Below are 26,255 nucleotides of genomic sequence, written 5' to 3'. Positions count from 1 at the left end.
CTTTTTCTTTCTAATTTTTTTTTTCGCCTATTTTTTTTTCTTCTTTTTTTTTTTCTGCAAGCTTTGTTCTTTGCTGCTTTTTCTTGCTTCAAGAATCATTTTTATGATTATTTTTGAAAGGTTATCTCTGGATTGTTGTATTTTAGCTTCTCTTAATTTTCTCTTCAGAGTCCTTTCAGGTTCTGGGTCTGCTTCCCCAAGAATGTTCTTATCCTTGCTCTTGCTCATATGACAAAGAAGAAGGCACAGAAAAATAATAATAATAATAATAGAGATTCTTTATACCACAGTATAGGGATCCCTTTGTGAGTGGAAGAAAAGAGGAGGAGACAAAAAATGTGATGTAAAGGAAGAAACACAACTGTACGGATGGAAGAGATGTGAGATGAGATGTTAGGATATGAATGAATAAATAGAATAGGATGGGGGAGGTATAATTTTCGAAAAATATTTTGAAAAAGAGTTAGTGATTTTTGAAAAATGGTTTTTGAAAAATGTTAGAAATTTTCGAAAAATTTTTAAAATTTAAAAAAATAAAAATAATTAGTTAATAAAAAAGAAATTTTTGAAAAAGAGGGAAGATATTTTCGAAAATTAGAGAGAGAGAGAGTTAGTTAGGTAGTTTTGAAAAAAGTTAAGAGACAACCAAAAAGTTAGTTAGTTAGTTGAAACAAATTTGAAAAGATAAGAAGTTAGGAAGTTAGAAAAGATATTTTTGAAAAAGATAAGATGAGAAGATATTTTTGAAAAAGATATGATAGAAATTAGTTTTTGAAAAAGATTTGATTTTTTTTTTAAATCTCAATTAATGACTTGATTCATAAAAAAATCACAAGATATGATTCTAGAACTTAAAGTTTGAATCTTTCTTAACAAGCAAGTAACAAACTTCAAATTTTTGAATCAAAACATTAATTGATTATGTTATTTTCGAAAATTTGGTATAAAAATAAGAAAAAGATTTTTAAAAAATATTTTTGGAATTTTTGAAAATAACTAAGAATTTTGAAAAAGATTTGATTTTTGAAAAAGGATTTTGAAAAAGATAAGATTTTCAAATTGAAAATTTGATTTGACTCATAAGAAACAACTTGATTTTAAATATTTTTGAAAAAGTCAATCCAAATTTTCGAATTTGAGGAGAGAAAAAGGGAAAGATATTTTTTTGATTTTTGAAATTTTTATGAAAAACATGAAAATTATGCAATGCCTGAACTTTTTAGATCAAAACATGTGATGCATGCAAGAATGCTATGAATGTCAAGATGAACACCAAGAACACTTTGAATGTCATGATGAACATCAAGAATATATTTTTGAAAAATTTTTAATGCAAAGAAAACATGCAAGACACCAAACTTAGAATTCTTTAATGCTTAGGCACTAAGAATTCAAGAATGCATATGATAAACATGAAAAGACACAAAACAAAAAATTATCAAGATCATACAAGAAGACTTACTAAGAACAACTTGAAGATCATGAAGAACACTATGAATGCATGATACTTTCGAAAAATGCAAGATGCATATGCAAGTGACACCAAACTTATGATATGACTCAAGACTCAAACAAGAAACACAAAAATATTTTATTTTTATGATTTTATGATTTTTTTAGAAGATATAAAGTGATAATGGTGTTTTCGAATATTATATAATGAAATAGGGATAGAGATACTTATGTAAATCATTGGTAGGAATTTCAGATAAGCGAATGGAGATGCTTTTCGTTCCTCTGAACCTCTGCTTTCCTGCTACCTTCATCCAATCATTCTTACTCCTTTCCATGGCTGGCTTTATGCAAGGGCATCACCGTTGTCAGTGGCTACATCCCCTCCTCTCAGTGAATAATATGCTCACGCACCCTGCAGTTTACGTCATCAATTCTTGGCCAAAGTATGGACTATTATATATTGCTGGAAAGCCCTGTATGTCTACTTTCCAACGCAATTAGAAGCGCGCCATTTCGAGTTCTGTAGCTCCAGAAAATCCACTTTGAGTGCAGGGAGGTCAGAATCCAACAGCATCAGCAGTCCCTCTTCAACCTCTGAGTCTGATTTCTGCTCAAGTCCCTCAATTTCAGCCAGAAAATACATGAAATCACAGAAAAACACACAAACTCATAGTAAAGTCCAGAAATGTGAATTTAACATAAAAACTAATGAAAACATCCCTAAAAGTAACTAGATCCTACTAAAAACATACTAAAAATAATGTCAAAAAGCGTATAAATTATCCGTTCATCACCCTGCAGGACCTACACAGTATAGATAATGACAAAGCCAAGTACTTCCAAAAAAATATAAGAAAATTTAACTCCATGTTTTCATTTACATCAATGGCTGGAAAAGTTAATCATGCTATCAATAACGGGTCAGCACCCCAAAATTTTTTTATTGAGTGGTCAAAACTACCATTCCATTGGAAGCTTAATTCCTTCTGACAATAATAGGCCAATGTTTGCTCAACTATATATATATGACACTAAGAATGAAGTGCAAAACAGGGTAACTACCGTGAGGTAATTCCTGTTTATTGTTATAAATCTACATCTAAAATAATTTATTATCCACATAACTTAAAAATGCACTATAATTGTTCATCTCTACGTGTACGTAATACATTGTACAATATGTTTGTTCTAATTTTAGCTCTACAGAAGCATCAAATATTGTTAACTATCAGATTGTGACTACTCTTAAAGAGATGTTAGATGTGCACAATCCTCTTGCAAAGACCTTTCGGTTTGCTAGAGATAGATTTGCAGAGGGTTCAAACCCAAAAATCAAATTAAAGCTAATCAGAAAGTGGAATAAGGATGGAAGAGTATATAACTCACCAACTATGTCTGAGGTTGCAATTTTAGTTGTAGGGGACATTGATGACTCAATTTTTGAGAGGGATATTATAGTACAATTCATGTCAAACAGGTTGCAAAGGATTGATGTTCTACATCCGTTGTACTTGGCTCTTCAATATCCGTTATTATTCCCTTACGGAGAAGATGGTTTTAGGGTTGGCATCAAGACATCCATTCATTATGGACTTGATGCTAATAAGAAAAGGAAGACTATCAGCATGAGGGAGCTTTTTGCATACCGAATACAAATTTGATGCAATGAATCACCAATACTTTTACAATCAAGGAGATTATTTCAGCAATTCTTAGTTGATGCATATACTATGATCAAGGCAGAACGACTTAGCTTCATTAGACATAATCAACCAAAACTAAGGGTTGAAAAGTATAATGCACTACATAAGTCTTTGGTTCGGGGAGAGGCAAATGCTGTGTCAACTGGGTAGAGGATAATCCTTCCTAGCAACTTCATTAGAGGACCTAAATACATGTTTAATAATTGTAAAGATGCCTTTGTAAAGATGCCTTTGTAATTTGCAAGTATGCGGGTTACCTAAGTTACTTTATCACTATAACATGCAACCCTGAGTGGGATGAGATTAAGCGTCTTTTGAAAGATATAGGATTCAAAGCAGAAGACTGGCCTAACATAGTTTCAAGGATTTTTAATATCAAGCTGAGTCAATTGATTGCATACTTCAAGCAAGGAAAGTTCTTTGGCAAAATATCTTGCTGTAAGTATAGATAATGTTATGTTTAATTACATGTTGCCTCATTTTTTTAATTGCTCGTCTTATTTGTAGACGTGTGCACAGTTAAATTCCATAAGTGGAGTTTACCACACGCTCATATACTATTGTTCATGCATCCTCTATTTAAACTGAAAACACTTGAGAATATAGACAAACATATATTAGCAGAGATCCCTGACAAGCATAGCAGGCCTAAACTATATGCAGCAGTTGAGAAGTTCATGATCCATGGTCCATGTGGCAGGCATAACAATACCAGCCCATGCATGTCCAATGGTCGTTGCTCCAAATTTTTTCCAAAACAATTTAGATTAAGGACTGTAATTGATGAGGTAGGCTTCCCCAAGTATAAAAGAAGAGACAATGGCAGAACAATCATGAAGAAAAACATAGTTCTCGATAACTCATACATTGTCCCATACAACCGATCGTTGTTGCTAAAGTATTGTTGCCACATCAACGTTGAGCATACATGTCAAATATTGGCAATAAAATATTTTTTAAAATATGTTCACAAAGGAAATGATCATGTCATTGCTTCTTTCTAGCAGAGCAACGAAGAAGGGCAACTTGAAAAGGTTATTGATAAGATCAGGAATTATTATGATTGTAGGTACATATTAGCCTGCAAAGCTGTTTGGAAAATATTTGGGTACGACATACAACAAAAAAAATCTTCAGTAATTAGATTACCTTTTCACTTGCCAGACGAACATCCGGTGGTTTTTAGAGACTATGAAAATATAGTTGACGTCATTAACAGGATGGACGGCAAGCCTACAAAGATGCTAGCTTGGATGCTTGCAAATAGGTTATTTCCATTTGGTCGTACTCTTACATATAGCCAGTTTTCAAATAAGTTCGTGTGGAAAGAAGACATTTCTTTGTGGATGCCAAGGAAACAAGGCTTCTCAATCGGCAGACTTACTCATGTTCCACGAGGAAGTGGTGAAGAATATTACCTAAGACTTCTGCTCAACATTCAAAAGGGGTGTGTAAGTTTTGTTGACATATGTACAATTGCAGGCATTATGTATAGCACGTTCAAAGAAGCATGTTATGCATTGGGCCTTCTGCAAGATGACAAAGAATTTGTTGATACCATCTTGGAAGCAGGTTACTGGACTTCTGCAAACTACATCCGTGACCTTTTCGTGGTGCTCTTATTGTCAAATAATATGGGTAGACTGAAAATGTGTGTCAGCAATGTTATGATGTTTTGTCTGAAGACATTCTTTACTTTCAAAGAAAATCCATGCAGTCTGTAGGTAAATTGAATTATTACATCTTTGTTCCTGGTGCTAATTTATATTAAATTCAAGTAATTCATATCTAATCAATATGTGCGTCGTTGTGTATCCTTGATAGACCTGCAACTATCCAAAGACCAGATAATGAATATGACTCTTTTAAAGATAGAGGAAAAACTACAGGCTAATGGTAGATCACTAAGAGAGTTTGATGGGATGCCTTTTCCAAGCTTTAGCACTATTGAAGAGTTAGATGATCAGTTAATCATGGATGAACTAAACTTTGACGTCAATGTTCTGCGCAATTAGTTGGATACAAACTTAACAAACATGAATGTAGATCAAAGGAAAGCATTCGATGTGATTATCAATGCTGTAAATGGAAACCAAGGTGGCTTTTTTTCGTCTATGGGTATGGTAGAACCAGTAATACATTTCTTGACAACACTCTCTCAATGGCTCTAAGGAGCAAAGGGGAAATTGTTCTGAATGTTGCATCTAGCTGTATTGATTCTTTATTTCTTTCAAATGGACGCACTGCACATTCAAGGTTTAAGATACCCTTGGACTTGAATGAAGACTCGGCTTGTTGCATTAAGCAAGGAACCTCATTGTCTAAACTAGTTTGCAGAGCAAAATGTATTATATGGGATGAGGCACCGATCTTGAATAAGCTATGCTATGAAGCTGTCAACAGATGTCTAAGGGACATTGTTAGGTTTGAGCCTTACTATAATCCAGAACTACCATTTGGAGGAAAGGTTGTGGTTTTAGATGGTGACTTCAAGCAAATTCTACCTGTAATTCTAATGGGTCTCGCCAAGATATTGTCCAAGCAGCCATAAACTCATCTTACCTATGGCAACACTGTAATGTATTAAGACTAACAATTAACATGCGTTTAACTATTATAGCAACTTATACATCACTCATTGATGTTTCTCAATTTGCTTCATGGCTGCTGGACATAGGTGATGCTATTGCTGGAGATTCCACTGATGGTGAGTCTATTGTGGTAATGTCCGATGAAATTATAATTCAAGATTTCGACCAATTGGTTGACTTTGTTTATCCCAACCTGTTGGTTAATATTAACAACACATCATTCTTCAAAGATCATTCAATCTTGGCCCCAATGCTAGAAGTTGTCAACGATGTTAACTCATTTATAATGCAACGTGTGGATGCCGATGTGAAAATTATTTAAACTCAGATACTTTGTGTCTCGAAGAAGGAAACATAGAATCTGAATTGGATACACTTACACCAGATGTCCTTAATGCAATTAATTGCTCTGTTTTGCCGCCTTATGAATTGACTCTGAAAGTGGGTCTTCCGGTCATGCTACTGCGTAACATTGATCAGTCGAACGGGTTATGTAACGGAACAAGATTACAGGTAAAGAGATTAGGTAACCATGTAATTGAATGCATGACGCTAACAGGAGGCAAAATAGGCCAAGTCGTTCTGATACCACGAATGAATATGATTCCCAATAACCAAGCTTTGCCATTTAGATTCCAACGCAGACAGTTCCCGATCATTGTCTCATTTGCTATGACCATTAACAAATCTCAAGGACAGACCTTAAGCACAGTTGGATTGTATTTACCTAGACTGATATTTACACATGGTCAACTATACGTTGCATTATCAAGAATAACGTCAAAGAGTGACTTGCGTGTGGTAATTCAGAATACTGGATCATTGTCGTCAAACTCGACAATAAATGTTGTGTATAGAAAAGTATTCCAAAATATTTCATGACCATGTCAGTGCAGTATATAGTCTCTATAGCCTCATTGTATTCCAATTGTATTCTAAGTACTCTGAACTCAAAGTTAATAACATTGTGTTCGTATTTCTATATCATATATAACATAATTTCATTCCTTGGTGGCATACTCGTGGCACGACGGAATGCACTAGCAAATCTATAATAATTTCAAATTTTTATTTAAATTAATTAAACAAATTATTTATCAAAATACATAAAACACAATATATTTATTAATATACACAACTTGTTATATTTTTTAGTACTATGACCCAAATTTAATTAAACAAATATTCTATATGACATGATAAAAATTAAATATATGGCACGTACTGATGTAATTGAAGCAAAAAATCTAATCTTACATGTCAATATCTTAATATTTAATTTAACTACTTATATCTAATTATTCTGACATGTTGAATAAATTACATAAATAAATATAATATACTCATATTGTTGGGGAGCTATTTATACTTTAAGTACTAGATTTGAAAGTTTAAAAGCTATCAAATGTTAAAAAATATTATAAATGATGGAATATCTCGATTCAACGAATATATATAAGAGAAACTCTAGGGGCTAGTAGATTTTATAGTTTTTAGTCATCAATTAGTCATTAATGATGTTTTTAATGGTGTGAGATTACATCTAATGGTGTAAAATCATTTAATTTTCTTTTGATGGTTAAGTACTGGCCAGAATTTAATAAAAATGCTGGTCCTCTAGCACTCCTCTATATATAATCTTCAAATCTCAAGTATTGTAATCCCATTTAAAATACAACTGTATCTCGAGTACTGAGTAGTCGTTTTTAATTACGTGTCATATCTTTAATGCGTCCCGGATATATTCAACTTTTATCGTATCATATGTTAAACATTCAGGTACTAAAATATGAGTTTAATTAAATTTGGGTTATAACACCCGATATGATAGGTCGTGTAGGTATCAATAAATACATAAAATTGATAAATAATATATTTAATTAATTTAAATAAAAATTCTAACAATTTTTTATTTTATAATAGATAATTTTTTTGAATTTTTAAAATTTGTATAGAATATTTTTTAAATTTGTTTCTAAAAAATTTTATTAATTAAATTAGTTCTAATTTTTAAAAAATAATTTTATTGATAAAATTTTTTAAAAATGAATTAAATAAATAAACTTTTTTTTAAGAATAGATGGTTAATTACTTAATTTATTTTTTTCACTTCCTTGTATTATATTTTTTTTTCTTTTTTTCGTTTTTTAATTTTTTGTTTCTGAGTGACGGTTTTCCTTTTCTCGTTTCTCCGTCCTGAATCAACCTCTCCGCAGAAAAGAAACTCCGATGCAGTTTCACACCTGACGACTGATTATTGCTTAAGCTCCTGAATTGATCTATCGACTAACTCAACTCCATCATCGTCAAAAACAAGAGATAGAACACCAGATCTCGGAGCACTCTTCTTCTCTCCCGGTTCCTGAGGGGAGAAACGGGGGAGAAGAGATCTCCAATTCCGCCATTGACGAATCTCCTAAAGAAGAAAAGGCAATGCCTCCAATCTTTGAGTACTTCGTTGTGTGTGGGATCGGACCGGAGATTCGAAACATTGATGGAATCAAAGGTTACCATGGCCCTGGCTGCATGTATACTCCTTCACTCCTCGACCAGTATCCTCCTCCGACTCACACTCTCTATCCTCCTCCGCCTCCTCAGCTTCCCACTGTAACTGCTTCTTCCACAACGAACCTCTTTTTCATATGCATTCCCGTTTTTCTGAAGTGTTCGTGTTCGTCGTTGCGTTTACTAAATTTCCTTATTGTGTTAATTTTATCTGATGCCAGTGAACGTTGTTCCTTTTCAGTGTGTTCTACCTGCTGGTGTTGCGTTCCATGCATCAGGATTTGATTCCAACGATCCTTCCACGTTTCCGAGGAGCTATCCGATGGTTTTGACTGGTATGTTTTTGTGCAAGCATGGTTTCTCCAGTTTACCTTAGCTAGCTTTTACTTGCTTTTATTTGGTGGGACTTGGAAGTAGCTTAGGAAGTTGGATATTGATTTAGGAAGTTTACTTAGATATGCTGAACTGTTGATACATGATTAGGGATTGAACATATATTGCACCGGGCCATGGCGATACTCAAATCAGGACCGTGGTGCATGTTGGGCGCATATTTATATAGAGAGATATGTTTGATAGAAACTATCGAATTTTTATTGGGGATAGAAGTATTAGAGCACAACAGAGAAGATTATAAGTGATTTTCACTGATAGTTTCTTGCTGTTATTGCTACCTCAGAATAAAGTAATCATTCTTTCTTTCTACATTCTGATTTGGGGGGTGACTATTTTATGTCGAGTCCTTGCTAAATACTTTTAACTTTCATATTTGCATTTTCCCATTTATCCTCCCTGATGAATGATGATACTCTCATCGTCTCACCATGATTTGCAATAGGTTTTTCAGTTGATATTACTTTCAGCGTTTATGGTTTTGTTTCTTCATATCTGATATCATATTGACTTAAAAGTTTGATGCAGAGGGTGATGGTTCTAAAATCTATGTTAGCTGCATTTCTTTCCGAGATCCAGTTTGTGAGGATATCGCAGAGGCTTACCGTATACAGGCAAATTCATATGCTGACAAATGCATCTGTCTAGTTTCACGCTTGCCAAGTTTCCGTCTACTTCGGAGTGCTCTGGAGGAGATATTTGCACTGTGTTTTTCTCCGAATGGAACTAGGTAAGTCTACAATGGTGGCAAAATCTTTGCTTTTTAGCTGTTGAGATTGTTTGACCATCTTTTTCAAAATCAGAACATAACTACGAGTTTCTTTTTATTTATGCTTTATAAATGTGACCACAAGTTGTCTTAGATTAAATATGAAATATCTGTGGTTTTTTGTTTCTGTTTCTCTTACCATTCCCACTGTGTAACAATTTCAGTAAGCCACTATGGGATGTCATAGCACATATGGTGTCCAATGTGCCTTTGCCAACTCCTGGAAAGGAGCGAGTGCTGTTTGCTATTGAGAATTGTCTGCTTTCTGCCGAGGCTCCACCAACTGATGGGCTTCCCCATGCTGATGTACAGTCTCCTGAAACTTGGCTTCTAGACTTGATTAGCTGTTTTCATCTAGTTCATTTGTTAACAACCATCCATGGTTTTCTGGAGCAGATATCATTTCAGCCTCTGGTGCAGTGCTTGGATGTTGACAACTTAATACAACTTTTTACAGCCGTGTTGCTTGAAAGGAGGATTTTGCTTCGAGCTAACAAGTATACTTCTTAAGACCTTACGGCCATAGTTCCTAGTTATATTTTGGTTCATCAATGACCTCTCCAGTGTCCACAGTCTGGTTCTTTAACTATCATCTACACTATCATAAAATTTCATGTTGATTACCGATGAAATTTTAAAGCTAAATAGTAGACTTTAAGTTGCACAGTTTCCCAATTGTATTTGTGTTTGTACTGTACTAGCTTGTCCTGATAATACTGTTTCTGTTTGGCGTTGATTTGGATTCCCCTTGATATATACTTCAACGAAAGCAGATATGATAGTTACATTTGATTGCTGTGTGAAATTTGAACATGGGGTTCATCCAATATATGCAGATATGTTGTACTTATGTTAGTTGTTTAAAAGTTTGTCATTTAGAGTATTAGTTAATTCATTTGTTAAATCTATGTTTATTCTATACTTTCTTTTGGCAGGTATTCACTTCTAACTCTTGCATCTGAGGCCATTTGTCACTTAATCTACCCATTCCGATGGCAGGTTAGATTTGAAAATCTTTATCTCGAGTCTTTCCTTTATTTGTGTACACCAGTGTTTTTTGTTCTCGATTGGCAGCATCATTTTTGTTGTTATGGCTGATTTCTGGGGTTGTCTCTCTGAAAAGTTGTGTATATCATATTTGATAATAACTCATGATGCTCATTCCTAAAATGTTGGTACCTTTTGTTAACTCGCTTTTAATATTTTTCTCTTGATGTTTTTTCTTTCTTTCTTTAGCATGTATACATTCCGTCACTATTCTTCAAAGGAGTAGATTATATTGATGCTCCTACACCATATATGATGGGCCTCCATTCGTGTGTTGATACCTCTGCACAGGTCATGGATGGTGTAAGTCAGTACTCTTGTTCCTTAACACCACTGCTTATTTAAAGAAATTCCATTCCCTTGGTGTTTAATTTATCTATATTCTTGCATTATTTGATTAATTGCTGGCTACTAGTTTTGCTGCACTTTTATCATTAATTAGTTTGATTGAAGTTATAATGTTATAGCTAATGATTTACTGTACATAGGTAGGGGAACTTCTCAGTTTAAGCCTCAAGGTCATCTATCCTTAAGGCTGTGTATTGTTTGAGTCAAATTGAGTTGGAAAATGGGCTGGTGAAATGAGATGCATGTAAAAAGTAAAAAAAAAAAAACTTATTTTTAACCTATGATGCACAGACACTGACACGGACACGGGACACGACACGACACGGGACACGCCGACACGTGAATTTTAGAATCTTACATGACACGGGGACACGCATATATATAAAATATAAAGTATTTTTTAGATAAACCGTAAACCGATTTTAATATTTTATTGATTTTAAAATATAAATTATATTTTTAAATTATTTTTAATGTCTTATTTTAATTATATCAATTATTTAAAATATTTTTTATTTTAATAAATAATAATATATACTATATCTAAATTTATTTTAAGAATATATATTAAGAATAAGACCGAACACGCTGATACGTGATGGTATTTAGGTGTGTCCAAGTGTATCCGGAGAAGAATTTTTTATTTTTTATTGAGACACGGTTTGGACACAGTAGACACGTGTGTCGGATGAGTGTCAGTGAGTCTCATGCCCAAAATGTGTCCAACACGCAGACACGACAACTCAACAAAGTGTCTGTGCTTCATAGGTGTCAAATTGTGTTTCTACCATTGTTGAAAAATACTGAAAAATTTTTGAAACCTTAGATTTTTTATGCATGAGATAGATCCAACATAGTCGTGTGTGGTCATCGATAAAAGTTACAAACCATTTTTTTTTCAAATTGAGTTATTTTTGATGGACCCCATACATCACTATGAATCAAGTGGAAGGGTTTAGATGCATGATAAGGTTGAGAGTAATAAGGAGCTCTATGGCTCTTTGAACGAATACAACTTTCACATTTAAGTAAGGAAGAATCAATATTTTTAAACAAACTTGGAAACAAGTGTTTGAGATATGGAAAACTAGGGTATCCTACTGCTCTACACAGTACCGGATAGATTTAAGCCGGTATTGCTGGCTAATTTACCGGTACGCGTTTTTACACAATTTTTGGCAGAAAATTACATTTTTCAACTCAGAAAAATCTACTAAGTCCAAAAATCATATTTAAATTTTTTAATTAATATTCTAAGTTTTTGGATCCTATTTTGAGCAATTAATTTAATTTAATTAAGCGGTTAATTAATTACGATTCTTACCTTTATCATATTTAGTCAACAAAATAATACAATATATAGTTATTATATGTTGTATTTGTTTATAGATATGTATTTGTTTATAGCTATGATGCACGGACACTGACACGGACACGGGACACGACACGACACGGGACACGCCGACACGTGAATTTTAGAATCTTACATGACACGGGGACACGCATATATATAAAATATAAAGTATTTTTTAGATAAACCGTAATGATATTTTAATATTTTATTGATTTTAAAATATAAATTATATTTTTAAATTATTTTTAATGTCTTATTTTAATTATATCAATTATTTAAAATATTTTTTATTTTAATAAATAATAATATATACTATATCTAAATTTATTTTAAGAATATATATTAAGAATAACACCGGACACGCTGACACGTGATGGTATTTAGGTGTGTCCAAGTGTGTCTAGAGAAGAACTTTTTATTTTTTATTGAGACACGATTTGGACACAGCAGACACGCGTGTCGGACGAGTGTCGGTGAGTGTCGTGTCCGAAATGTGTCCGACACGCAGACACGGCAATTCAGCAAAGTGTCCGTGCTTCATAGTTTTTAACCTTTCAAGTATCTTTAACAAGAAAACTGTAGAAGTAATGTATTCATGAACTTGTTCTAGTCCTGTTCCTTGCTTCTTTACCTGTGGCAACAGCTGTTTTTAGGACTGGTAAAGTTCTGTGTGTGTATTTATTGTATTCTTTTCTGCATTCTTGAACTAGTTATCAATATCAGCTCTAAGCTTCACCCAGAAACACCCCCCCCCAACCCACCCAAAAAAAAAATCATGTTTGCTTTTCTTGATTTACAGGTTGGCATGCATGTGAGGCAGTTCTATTTGTTTTGAATGAGGTTTTGCTTTCATTTATTTTAATTGATATCCTTTAATCTATTGTAGGTGGTGGTGGTTGACCTTGATTATAATCGTATCACTACATCAGAGGAAATTCCACCTATTCCCGAGCCAGAATACAGCTTCTTGCGTGGTGAGATAATCAAGTTATTATACCCCAATGTAATTGGAATTGATGAATTGAAGGCTGGAATATATAGTGTATCTGAGCATTATACTAAATTTGCGGCTAAGCAATGGGGAGCGGATCATGACCTTCAGTTAAGGTGATCCTTCGATGGTAGATTATTCATTGTTTTCCATTCTTTTTAGGTTCACCGTCTCTCAATAAATCATATGAAAGTGAATGAGATGCTAGATTGATGAACATTTTTATGAATTCTTAATTTAGTTCCTTGGAAAATATTATGATACACTTTATTCTAAACATTGCTGATTGATATTTGTAATAAAATATTGAAATTTTCTCACATAGATGAACTTGATGCCTGCCCGTTATACCAAGAATGATTTGTGCTTTGCTCATTGTAGTTCTAATTTATGTTGTTTCTTGGTTCCTTGTGGACCGTCCAATTTATTGTTTTGGTTCCTTGTGGACAGTCCAATTTATTGTTTAACTTTTTTGTGTCTTATTGTCACCATGTTTCTTGTGCAGGATGATATTCTTAAAGTTCTTTGCAACACTTTTAAGCGGCTATCGGAATTTCCTAGTATGAATATTCTATTTCTTGTTTCAAGAATTTAGTTTTCAATCTTCCATGAGAAAACTTTGGTATGACCTTTCATTGTTCATTTTCTTCTTTTTTCCTATTTTGGCATCAGGAAAATAGTTCCACTCAGGTCTTCAATACTCAAGCTTTCTTGAAGAAACGGTCTCGAGCTACTAACCAACCACCAGAGCCAATGGTAATTTTTTACTCATAACATGGGGGGTGTTCTCCAATTAGCAGCGATGGAAATTCCAATGACTAAATTGATCCTACTAATGATTAGATTTTCATTGTTGATTATGATGGTTAGAAGTCTCATGGATGTACTAATGATAATTACATTGGCTGGGTTTAAATAATGTTTTATCAAAGAAATGCTAATTCCATTCTTATTATTGCTGTATAATTTGTCTTTCATCCGATGCCAAATTTGAATTTTACAGATAGCTCAGTTCCTTGATTCTCATGGTTTCTTGGATTATTTGGAGAGAGGGGTAGGTTCTGATGAAAACAACAATAACCTGCTTGATAAGCTACAGGATGCAATTGGAAGGGGTCAAAACCCTATGTCAATTCTTCCTTCACCTTTGGTAGAGCCTGAGATCTTAACAATATCAGATTTTGATGCTGGAATGTCAGGTGAAATGCATGACTTCTAGCCAATTTTGTGTCTAAATTGATTACTTGCAAATATAAACTAAATTGAATGCATATTTTTTTACCTTTTTCTACTTTTTTTTCCTTTCAGGATCTGGTGCCAATTATACCTATGATAGATTTCCTGCAATCAGCAGAACAGAAGAGGAAGAAGAAAATAGGAGGGATATTCTTTCAGCAGTTAGTAATGCCTATGAGTACTCAGGAAGACATACTCCAAGGTAATGCAAGCAATGCGCCAATGCCTAACATCAGGACACTCTTTTGTTGTCATACTGATGCCTGGAAAAGCTGGCCCACATGTCCTTTTCAGTTATTTAATTACAGTTCTTGATTAAAAGGAATCTCTCCCAATGTGCGAAATGTTATTCTGTACATTGGTACAAATATGAGTAAATTCTATTTATAGGAAAAGTCTAAAAGTTCAAGTGTATGGTTTGCATGAATACTAATTGTTGTCACTCAAAGAGGAAGCAATTTTGAATTAGGATTCGTTATCGTTGTTGCTGTTGATCTATGCTGCTTTCAGTTTCTAGGCATTAACTGTTTGTATTGGGTATCCTGAACAGAATGTCTTCTGTTGTGAGCAGTACATTCTGCCTTGTTCTATCTATTGAATAAACTGATTGTCATGGTTGTTTCTACATTTTAACTTCCATTGTTTTTCCACCTTTTTCTTGTTTTTCTATCTTACTGTTCTTCTGTGTTCTTTCAGTAAGGATCTGTTAGCAGATGGTCTCAGTCCACTTGAGAGGGCGGTAAGTTAACATGGCCAGGATTATTTTGTTAGTGCTGCTTGTGTATTGATCTATTTATTTTGCAGTTGGTCCCTCACATTATTCTTTTTGTGGTTTCAGGCTGAAAGGGACAGGATGGTGCTGGATATTAAGGTTAAGCTGCAGGTACGTTTATCGGTCTTTTCTCTATACATTCCTCTATGTATGTTTGTGTGTGCATGCATGGGTGTATCCATTTTGCGTGAACTTTTTTTCCCCTTATTTTCAATATAAATCTGGAAATTTATGATGCTTGTTTATTGTGTAGTAGAACTGTAGAAGTTAGTTTACTGCTGCTGCTAGTTCTTATTCTTTGGTTTCATTGAAGACCCACAGCAACTTTAGTTGTCTAAAATAAGTTACCCGCTCTTCTTTGTAAATTCCCTTCTTTCTCTTCATTTTCTCTCATGCATTGCCATTTCCCATGCCCATTCTCCTACAAAATTACATCATGAATCACATCTCTCTTGCTTTAATATAAAGGCCTCCAGGATCTTACTTAATTTTGAATCCTATTGCTGCTCCAAAAACATCCAGTATAAAAAAAAAAAAAAACTGAAAAACACTTGTTTAGATCAATCTTTGATGTTGACATGGTTGCTGGATTCTGATACATTTGACTGTATTACTCTCTATAATGACTACTACTATATGTTGAAATTGGTACAGTATCACTTTTTTACATTGCTTTTTTTTCTTCATAACACAGGGTTTATGGCTGCGGCTTCTCAAATTGGGAGCAACAGATGATCCTCTCGCCTCCTTTGAATATGGAACAATACTTGGTATCATTGATCTCAATTTTCTTTTTGATACTAGTGGAATGTGAATTTTCCAGTTTGTTGTCAGGTTAAAAAATTAATTTATGTTAGAAGTGGAGTGCGGAGTTTTCTAATAAGTTATTTTGTGGTTGGCCTTGCAGCTTTGATTGAATCTGATGCAGAGGGGATTGGTGGTAGTGGATTTGTTGAATGCATAAGCGAGCATATACATTCAGTTACTCTTATTTAGCTAACACTGATAATTAATTTCTTTGTTATTTTCCCTGTCGCAATGAAGCTTATGCTAGCTCTTTCTATCAGGGTTGGAGCTGTCAGCTCACTGAAGAACAATTTATTGCAGTGAAAGAATTGGTAAACAAATGCTATGCCTTTTGTTTAACTTGTCAGTCCTTCATATGTGTTCAACAAATTTAAGTCTCCAAAAATGAAATTCATTTCAAGTTATTGTAAGATATTTTATTCCTTTAGTCTAACATGAAATGAACTTTAATACTTCGAAGTTTAAATTGCAAATCTTGAGGCCAAATTGGTGCAATGACACTTTTGAGGACTAATTTGAGGTTTTAATCTTGATATAACATTTCAATGTCTGCCCCTCTGGCTTTATACAAGTCCAATCATTTAATATCAAATACAAGTAAATAATGAGACACCACCATCTCTTTATTTCAAGTTATTGTAAGATATTTTATTCCTTTAGTCTAACATGAAATGAACTTTAATACTTCGAAGTTTAAATTGCAAATCTTGAGGCCAAATTGGTGCAATGACACTTTTGAGGACTAATTTGAGGTTTTAATCTTGATATAACATTTCAATGTCTGCCCCTCTGGCTTTATACAAGTCCAATCATTTAATATCAAATACAAGTAAATAATGAGACACCACCATCTCTTTATTTCAAGTTATTGTAAGATATTTTATTCCTTTAGTCTAACATGAAATGAACTTTAATACTTCGAAGTTTAAATTGCAAATCTTGAGGCCAAATTGGTGCAATGACACTTTTGAGGACTAATTTGAGGTTTTAATCTTGATATAACATTTCAATGTCTGCCCCTCTGGCTTTATACAAGTCCAATCATTTAATATCAAATACAAGTAAATAATGAGACACCACCATCTCTTTGATATGACTCCATTGAGGTGCTTGTAAAAGAGGGATCTTATCAGAGACACATCCTCCTTCATAGTTCCAGTCAGAAAAACAGTGCGAAATGTATTAAAATTTTGAAGGAAAAGATTGTTGTAATTGCAGTTTAAGGAAACCAAACTAAATTCATTTTAACACTAGAGGGACTGAGTATAGTTTTGTCTAAATTACTTCATTTCAGTATTGCCACAAGTGTTGGCAAAAAGAATATACCTTCCCCCCTCCCTTAACTTCTAACTGAGTTCATGTCTAATTCTCGTTCCTATCAAATCTGCTCATTTTCAGCTCAAAACAGCTATAAATCGTGCAACCGCACGGAATGACTTGCCAACCATTAGAGATGCTCTTGAAGTTTCATCTGATATGTATAAGAAAGACAATAACAATGTGCCAGACTATGTGCAACGACATCTTATTTCTCTTTCTATTTGGGATGAGCTGCGGTCTGTATTTCCCATAACTATTTTTTCATGTTTTCACACGATGTTTTAGTGGTCTTATCTTGAACTAAGTGTTGACACAGTTCATGCACCTTCCTTGCAGGTTTTGGGAAGGATATTTTGACTATTTAATGGAGCAATCTTCAAACAAGTAAGGATTTAAAATTTTTCTTTGATTGTCTTCTGTTTCTTCATCTTTGTTTTGAATACAAATAATGGGCTGGTTTGGTTAAGATTCCACAAGAAGTAATTCTTTAGTTGTAGAAGCAGAATCAGAAAATTATGTTGCATTTCTATGTAATTGTAAAAGTACCTTGTATCAAAACAAAAAATTTCTAATTACTTTGGTTTTGCTAACTATGAATGTATGTTTTTGCTAAAATTTGTCAAAGCTATGCTCTCATGCTTTTGATTTTGGGAGAAGTAGCTCCTTGTATGCTTATCTATATTATATATCTTCTATATCTGTACTTCTATATCTATACTTCTATATCTATACTATATATAATGAGAATATGAGAACGGTTGGTGTCCAACTTTTTTTTCTTTAAACACCATTCGTTATATATAATTTATAAAAAGTATATTTTTTTGTTATATCAAAGACTTGAGCCCAAGACTTTTTGGTTAAATTATAAACTCACCATCTCAACTAATTCTATTTTCACTATTTTTACATACATTTAATAAATAAAAGAGTGAATTAGTGTCTATTGATACACTAGTTAAAATAACTCGAGAAAGACTTGTTATTTTCTACTTTGGCTTGCTTTGAAAATCACAAACAAACAACATTGATAATAGAAAACTGAAACAGAGAAGTAGAGAGAGAAAGCGAGAAGAGAAATGTCTGAATTGTGTATCATGAATCTGAGATCCTCAATTGGGTGACTTCTCTGTTTATATACAAGAGAATGGTAGCTTGTGGGGGAAGCTACCCTAAGGGTAGTTAGGAGTTAGGATCTTTCACTGATAAGTTAGTTATAGCTAGTACAGCCGTCATCCTAGCTAGTAGATGGTAGTTACTGCTATTCCTAGTTCTTTTAAAAGAATGTAGAATGTTGTTTTGTACGGGGATTACTCTCTCTCTCTCATCCTAGCTAGTAGATGGAAGTTACTGCTATTCCTAGTTCTTTTAGAAGAATGTAGAATGTGGTTTTGTACAGGGATTACTCTCTCTCTCTCTCTCTCTCTCTATTTTGGGAGAAGCAGCTCCTTGTATGCTTATAGTTTTTTTTTATAATAAAAAAACACTGATTATTTTCTACTTCAGCTTGTTTTCACAAGCACAAACAAACACTACTAAAATAAATCCTATTGTTCTATGACCTTCAACCTAACTATTTGTGAATGTATGTGTATTCTTTCTGACCTCTTAACCAACCATCCAAGCATTGTAGATTTAATTGAATTTGGACTTAAATGCACCGATACTTCTATTTTTTTCCATAGATGTTTATAAAGCTTCAATTTTTTCTTTGCCAGATCAGCAAACTATGCATCTCTTGTGACAGCACAGCTTGTGGTGTTGGCATCACACATGGTATTGTCTAGGCTATTTCATGTGCTTAAATTCTTCTGTTAACTTCTGTAGTTCTGTTGAAGTCAAATTGTATCATGTTATACTTTTGTATACTGAGCCTTCTTTGCCGTAATGAAGGCTGGGCTGGGACTTCCTGATAATGATGCTTGGTACATGATTGAAACAATTGCAGAGAGGAACAGCATTGGATCCAAGCAATTTGTAAGTTAATTTCTTTTTAGCAATGCATAAATTGCTTTTCAAGTGAGTATTATATGTTGCTTTGTTGCATGGTTTATCCTTATACGATATGGTTGTTATTTTGTATCTTTGTGAGGATGTGTTGTCCTCTTTTGTACTCTTCTTTACTGCTCTAATAAAAATTCTTTTTCTAATCCCAAGGGAGAGAGAGAGAGAAAAGAAAAAGGACTTTTTCTAACCAATAAAAGAAGCCTACCAGCTTATATAATATAGAGTCAAAGAAGTATTGGAAGGAAAGAAAAATGAGGAAAGACAATAAACTGTAGTTTATGTCCTGCAGAAATTGATGAAGAACCAACACAAGTAGAACAGAACAAAATTATTAAACTATGGCACTATAGCTTTCAGTACCTAGATGCTCAGCGTATTTGAATCCTTGATCTTCAATTAGAGACTTGGTCTCAAAACATAATGATCTAATGTGGGATTAATAACCAAAAGTGCATACGTAATACAATAGTATTCATAAAGGTGATTGCTATGGTGCCTACAAATGTTTGCCTAACTTCTTAAAAAGGTTAAAAATCAATATTTAATTTTAAAAGTATAAAATAAAAAATTATTAAATATTCAAAACTTACCATATCAAGTAAATTAGGCAAAAGTTAGGCACCATACCATAGGCATCATAGAATTCACCATTCATAAAACTTAATAAACTATATAACTAAGGCACCTGAAATAACAATAAATGCAACTAATAATCAAGATCACAAAATGTTGACCATGTAAACTTGAAATGCCATACCCTAAAGAAGTACAGATTCTGCATCAATGTTTCTCTTAGTACCATTGGTTTTGTATCTTATCGTTTTTTGCATACTAGTAATGTTGTCCATTGTGTTATGCTTTCATGGTATACGTCAGTGTTTCTCTTTCTTTTGAATGTTGACTTTACTTTATCTATTTCTCTTGAAATAATACTACTGAAAATTTTGGCTCATGTCATGTGATGGATTATTGCTGAATTGTTTTCCATGTTATTGATGCAGATAAAAATCAGAGGGTTCTTGTCTCATATCCAGCAACTACGCAATGGATATTGGGGAGTCACATCATTTAAGGCACAGTCTATGTCATCCCTTGCATTACCATCCCCACATTCAAAAGATTCCAAAGATGATGGCCAGCAACCTGCCGAGGGAACTGGTGTTGGTAGAAGCTGGGTGCAAAGTATGTTCACCCGAAATACTTCATCTAGATCCAGCTTTAGTCGTAAATGGACGTCTGATGGGGGCAATTCAGGTATTAATTAATACATTATCTGCTAGTGCAACTATGTATTGATTCTTGAGTAAACTAAGGGTATCACTTTGTTCTATTGTTACAAATTTAGCTGCACAAGAGAATGGCACTCCTCGGAAACATGATCTATCAACTGGTGGGCAGAAAAAGCTTCAAACAAATGTCCGCATACTTAGGGGTCATAATGGTGCCATTACTGCTCTCCATTGTGTTACAAAGAGAGAGGTGTGGGATTTGGTGGGTGACCGTGAAGATGCTGGTTTCTTTATTAGCGGAAGCACAGACTGCTCAGTAAGTTTCAATGTCTATGGATGGCATTATGCAGCTCAGGTTGCATTTTTTGCCTTAAGATGTTAGGAATTAATTAATGTGTTATGAATATAACTTTTCTCCAAACATGCAGGTTAAGATCTGGGATCCTAGTCTGCGTGGTTCTGAACTCAGGGCAACTCTAAAAGGGCATACGAGGTTCTCTGTCTCTCTCTCCCCTATATATATATATATATATATATATCTTTTGTTCTTAACATCTCTGGATATACATTTATGGGCAACCTTGCTTCTGGATTCAAATGTAGAACTATCCGTGCCATAAATTCAGATAGGGGGAAAGTGGTGTCAGGATCTGATGATCAGTCTGTTTTGGTGTGGGATAAGCAAACAACTCAACTTCTGGAAGAGCTTAAAGGCCATGATGGACCGGTATTACTCTAAAATATTTCTGGCTGATCTACAGTAAACAGATGTAGGTAAATAAGTGATGAAAAATATAAAGGTTGGAAAGTTGAAACTTAATATAATGCAAACCTTGTAGGTCAGCTGTGTGCGCATGCTCTCCGGTGAACGTGTCCTAACTTCATCGTATGATGGTACTGTGAAGATGTGGGATGTTAGAACTGATAGATGTGTTGCAACTGTTGGTCGTTGCTCTAGTGCTGTTTTATGCATGGAATATGATGACAATGTGGGACTCTTGGCTGCTGCTGGAAGAGATGTGTAAGTTAAAAGAATGTAGATGTGTGTGTGTGCGCGGGCACATGCAAATTCTATGTTGATTTTTCTGTGTGCAATTCAGCTATTTGTCATGCATTGATTGTTTCTGGCATTACAGGGTTGCGAGCATATGGGACATTCGTGCTAGTAGACAGATGCATAAACTTTCAGGACATACACAATGGATAAGGTTAAGAGAACATGTATTTCTACTCTACTATGTTATTCGTACTTGCGGTTTAACAAGCATGAGTTATCTTTTTAAATTTTTTGGTATTTATACAATGGGAAGCATGAAACAAGAAAACTTTATTGTGAGGAGTGAGTTTGATGAGTTTTTCATGATGATAAAGATATGAAGTAAGAAGAAATAGTTGGATTAGTGGTTACTGTCGGTTATTTTTAAGAAGTGGATGATATTTTTTTCCCCTTCTTGGGGTAAAATTTATTGTAGAAATTGGACACCAAGAGGGGACCCTTTATCTATGTCTATTGTATCGATAGTAAATAAAATATATAATTGAGTATGGTAAATGCAGGTCCATAAGAATGGTTGGTGATACTGTAATTACTGGTAGTGATGATTGGACAGCAAGATTGTGGTCTGTTTCCCGAGGAATATGCGATGCTGTCTTAGCATGCCATGCCGGGCCAATATTATGTGTCGAATATTCTGCTTTAGACAGAGGAATTATAACAGGTGCATCATCTCCGAATTTGGCAATGCTCTGTGTGTGTGTGTGTGGGTTTCATTAAGACACTGGCTGTGTGCTTTTATTTCCATTGCTTGCTAAATGTTAAATTCAATTCCAGGGTCAACTGACGGCCTGCTACGGTTTTGGGAAAATGATGAGGGTATGGCAATCTCTTTATCCATGAAATTTTCCTCGTTGATGTTTAGCTTGTTTGATTTGTGAAATATGCAGACTGTTTAAAGTTTAAAACTTCAAAGTGTCTCACTGTAAAATACTATCATGCTATTTATACTCCACCAAAATGGTGTCTTAATCTTGCAACAAATTGTAACATGCAATTTTAAGAAGCAATAATACAACAGAATGAACTAGTGTTGTGCCTGTGTATTTATTCTGTACAAAATTAGAAGGTAGAGAATAGAGATCATCTGATAATTTTTTACTCATTGACTGTACAGGGGGTATAAGGTGTGCAAAAAATGTTACAATTCACAATGCTGCCATATTATCTATCAATGCTGGGGAGCACTGGTTAGGCATTGGAGCAGCGGACAATTCGATGTCACTTTTCCATCGGCCTCAAGAGAGACTTGGTGGTTTTTCTGGTACTGGGTCCAAAATGGCTGGCTGGCAGGTTTACAGAACACCTCAAAAAACAGTTGCTATGGTATGTTCTCTTTTGGATTTTTCACTTGATATGGTCCGGCTCTGGTATAATGTGATCAGTGAACATTATGATGTGCTCGCAAACTTTTTTAACATGTAACTACAATCCAGTGCCAATTTTATTGATCTTTTGAGACAAATAATTGCTTTGGGGGAAACTACCTAAGGAAGTGCATTCCTTAGATAGTTACTAGCACTGAAGTAGGAAAAAATATATTGATGTTCTTTTCTTTGTGAAATTGTTTTGTGGTGATGTTTACTTTAGAACTATGGCTCATTGATTGCTGTTATTTTGATTTGCCTCAGCTATACTTTAGGGTGCATATTTTTGCCATTTAGCAGGGCAATATATGTGGTTAAAGAGTATTATGTTATTCATGTTCAACACTCTTTATTCGTCGTTGTTTACATGGGTTGATTTTGGCCTTACTGTGACATCCAGGTAAGATGTATTGCTTCAGATCTGGAGAGGAAAAGGATATGCAGTGGTGGCCGTAATGGGCTTCTAAGGCTGTGGGATGCAACCATTAATATTTGAGCTTGGTTGATAAAAGCATATTCACGTTTATGAAAATTAAATAGGTGAGAAACATGGTACTTCGTAAACACGGGGACCCCCAATATTTTTGCTTGCTTAACGAGTATATAATGTACAAGGTAATACCCGATGAGTCCAAAAGAGGAACCAAGTTTGGTTGTCTGTTATCTGTGTTTAGAGGTAGGTTGCTTTATGCCTGATTGCCTGTATCATGATTGTACAAAAAAAAAAATATTAGTGTGGATAAATTTAGTTAAGTTGTATAGAATCTAGCTGCAATTGATTTTGCATAGGAACATTGTTTACCCACATAGCAAGATTCATAAATTTGGAAAATATTTAAAGAAAATTACCTATTAAACACATCCAAGCTTTGGAAATTGGCCGCTACCTGGGTTTCCATTGCTAGAGTCTGACTTTACCGTTGTTGCCGGATTCTGGTTGGTCTATCATGCTAGTGGTCGTAAATAATGAAATACTGAATATTTTTCAATTTTCATACGTAGATGAGTAAGAAACTGGCAAAGCGTGGCCCCTTTTTATTCTCGTTTTTTATCTGGCCATTTTTTACTTTTAAGTCATTTTTTTGGTAATTTTTTAGTCGCTATTATTGCCCACGGTATCTTCTAGTTATGCAGATTAAGAACTAATTCGTCGCGGATCTGAGTTTTAAGGGTCTGCTACTGATCAATGGACTGTTATATGCACAAGGTAAAATTTAAATTCTAGACACTTGTTTAAGCGAATAAATGAGTTAACTACTCGATTAACTTAAGTTAGCTATTTTTTTAGTCATTTTTTTTCGGTAATTCAATTTTTTAGTCATTATTAATTAAAAAAAAAATTGTATTTAAGCTATCAACTTAGCCCATTTTAAATCTATTAGGTTAATATAGGTCAAAAGAATGGTTTAATTTATTAGCCCAACCAATATTTCTATTTGGGATTATCAAGGTAATATATTAAATTCGAACATTTAATTATTTATTTTTCTCGTTATCAAGAAGGATAAACTACTAAAAATGTACTTAAATAATTTTGTTGATGAAAATGTATTTAAATTTTATTATTGACAAAAAAATTCTTAAACAATATAAAAACGCGATAAAAATATTCAAAAAATATTACTTTTTTATAAATAACAAACGACTTTTGTATTTGATAAACTCCTTATATGTATTTGATCCAAAATTTTATAGAAAATTAGCCCATTTTGAATCCAACTATTGGGTTAATATGGGTCAAAAGAGTTGTTTAATTTATTAGCCCAACCAATATTTCAATTTGGGATTATCAAGGTGATATATCAAACCCGAACGTTCAATTATTTATTTTTTTTGTTATTAAAAAGGATAAATTACAAAAAATATATTTAAATAAAAATATTTCAAAAATATTTTTTTTGTAAGTGACAAACGACTTTTGTATTTGATAAACCGCTTATGTATTTGATCCAAAATTTTATAGGAATATTTAGATAATTGTTTAAAAAGTACACACAAAAAATGGGATAAAATTTTGATCTCTATATTTTTATTTTACTTTTTAAAAGTATTATTTGTTGTTGACTAAAAATTACAAAAAAAATATATATTTAGTGAAAAATCATCAAATTTTAAGGATAAAAATATCTCATTTTTCTAATCATGCTTGTAAAAAATTGCATTAAAATTCATTCTCTAAAGCATTTTTTGAGAATACATATTTAATGTTGGGTATTTTTGTCGCATTTTTAAATTATTTGAGGGTATTTTTGTCGATAAATTCAAATGCATTTTTGTCAGCAAAAAAATTATTCGGGTGCATTTTTGGTGGTTTACCCGAGATTGAATTTTGATGCTATTTTTTGCAATCATAATTAAAAAAATGAGATATTTTTAACCTTAAAATTTAGTGATTTTTCGTTAAGTATATATTTTTTTGTAATTTTTTGTCAACAACCAATAATACTTTTAAAAAATAAAATAAAATATAAGGATCAAATTTTTATCCCATTCTTTATGCATATTTTCTTTAAATATTTATCTAAACATTCTTATAAAATTTTAGATTAAATGCATAAACGATTTTTCAAATACAAAAGTTATTTGACACCTACAAAAAAATAATATTCTTTTGAATATTCTTGTCGCGTTTTTAAATTATTTGAGGGTATTTTTGTTGATAATAAAATTTGGGTACATTTTTTATTGATAAAATTATTTGGATATATTTTTTATTTGAGCGTTATTTGAGACTATTTTTATTGATAACAAAATTCAAATATATTTTATTAACAACAAATTATTCGAATGCATTTTGATGGTTTACCCTATATATTAAGAATTAGATTAATTTGGCGTGACTCAATTGTTTTGTTAAGGGTAAAGGCTTTCCTAAGGTTATCTTTTTATTATTTTACTGAATTAACAATTAAATTCGTTGCTAAAAGATCACTCATTCTATAAATTAATTTTTAAAGAATTAAATTAATTATATTAATTTTTAAAAGATAAAATATTAGTCAAATTAATTCTTTTATTAGTTAGATGATGACGTATTATGTTACGTGGTATGATGACGTGATAAATTAATGTCACGTATTATAAGATAATTGGTTGTCGTGTCATGGCATACCATGTATTATTTGGCATATCATAAATTTATTTTAGAGTCAAATTAGCCTCTGAAAATATGTGTAGATCATTTTAATCCCTAAAATTTTAAAAAATGGTACGTGGTATTGATAAATTAATGTCACGTATTATAAGATAATTGGTTGTCGTGTCATGGCATACCATGTATTATTTGGCATATCATAAATCATAAATT

The 26,255-nt window shown here is 33.2% G+C and overlaps 2 protein-coding genes across 3 annotated transcripts; both read left to right on the top strand.

Moving 5' to 3' along the window:
- Nucleotides 3,725-5,173, top strand: LOC107632957. Its single transcript, XM_016336599.1, has 3 exons — nt 3,725-4,056; nt 4,228-4,874; nt 4,983-5,173. The coding sequence occupies exons 1-3, from the start codon at nt 3,725-3,727 to the stop codon at nt 5,171-5,173; spliced, it is 1,170 nt and encodes a 389-aa protein (XP_016192085.1).
- LOC107630321 (DENN domain and WD repeat-containing protein SCD1) lies at nt 7,892-23,937 on the top strand. Of its 2 annotated transcripts, XM_016333417.2 has the most exons (31): nt 7,892-8,356; nt 8,496-8,589; nt 9,176-9,377; nt 9,581-9,722; nt 9,813-9,913; nt 10,352-10,415; nt 10,653-10,766; nt 13,052-13,272; nt 13,662-13,716; nt 13,829-13,912; nt 14,160-14,355; nt 14,465-14,594; nt 15,089-15,131; nt 15,231-15,275; nt 15,859-15,934; nt 16,072-16,145; nt 16,232-16,282; nt 17,370-17,527; nt 17,628-17,675; nt 19,010-19,067; nt 19,185-19,268; nt 20,300-20,552; nt 20,644-20,843; nt 20,956-21,020; nt 21,131-21,254; nt 21,367-21,548; nt 21,664-21,735; nt 22,085-22,245; nt 22,359-22,400; nt 22,699-22,907; nt 23,349-23,937. In XM_016333417.2, the coding sequence occupies exons 1-31, from the start codon at nt 8,183-8,185 to the stop codon at nt 23,442-23,444; spliced, it is 3,618 nt and encodes a 1,205-aa protein (XP_016188903.1). In that variant the 5' UTR covers nt 7,892-8,182; the 3' UTR covers nt 23,445-23,937. The 2 variants fall into 2 exon arrangements, with proteins under 2 accessions (XP_016188903.1, XP_016188904.1); XM_016333418.2 differs by lacking the exon at nt 7,892-8,356 and having other exon boundaries at nt 9,166-9,377.

The sequence above is a fragment of the Arachis ipaensis genome, chromosome B03 (genome assembly GCF_000816755.2).
Source record: "Arachis ipaensis cultivar K30076 chromosome B03, Araip1.1, whole genome shotgun sequence".
NCBI classification, from domain to species: Eukaryota; Viridiplantae; Streptophyta; class Magnoliopsida; order Fabales; family Fabaceae; genus Arachis; species Arachis ipaensis.
The sequence above is the reverse complement of the archived record's forward strand: the minus strand, read 5'-3'. Positions and strand labels throughout refer to the sequence as shown.

Coding starts and splice junctions, on each gene's coding strand:
- LOC107632957 (XM_016336599.1), top strand. CDS start 3,725: ATGCATCCTCTATTTAAACTGAAAACACTTGAGAATATAGACAAACAT. Junction 4,057..4,227: donor AACCGATCGTTGTTGCTAAA/GTATTGTTGCCA, acceptor TTATGATTGTAG/GTACATATTAGCCTGCAAAG. Junction 4,875..4,982: donor TTTCAAAGAAAATCCATGCA/GTCTGTAGGTAA, acceptor TATCCTTGATAG/ACCTGCAACTATCCAAAGAC.
- LOC107630321 (XM_016333417.2), top strand. CDS start 8,183: ATGCCTCCAATCTTTGAGTACTTCGTTGTGTGTGGGATCGGACCGGAG. Junction 21,255..21,366: donor TTAAAGGCCATGATGGACCG/GTATTACTCTAA, acceptor CAAACCTTGTAG/GTCAGCTGTGTGCGCATGCT. Junction 22,401..22,698: donor GTTTTGGGAAAATGATGAGG/GTATGGCAATCT, acceptor TTGACTGTACAG/GGGGTATAAGGTGTGCAAAA.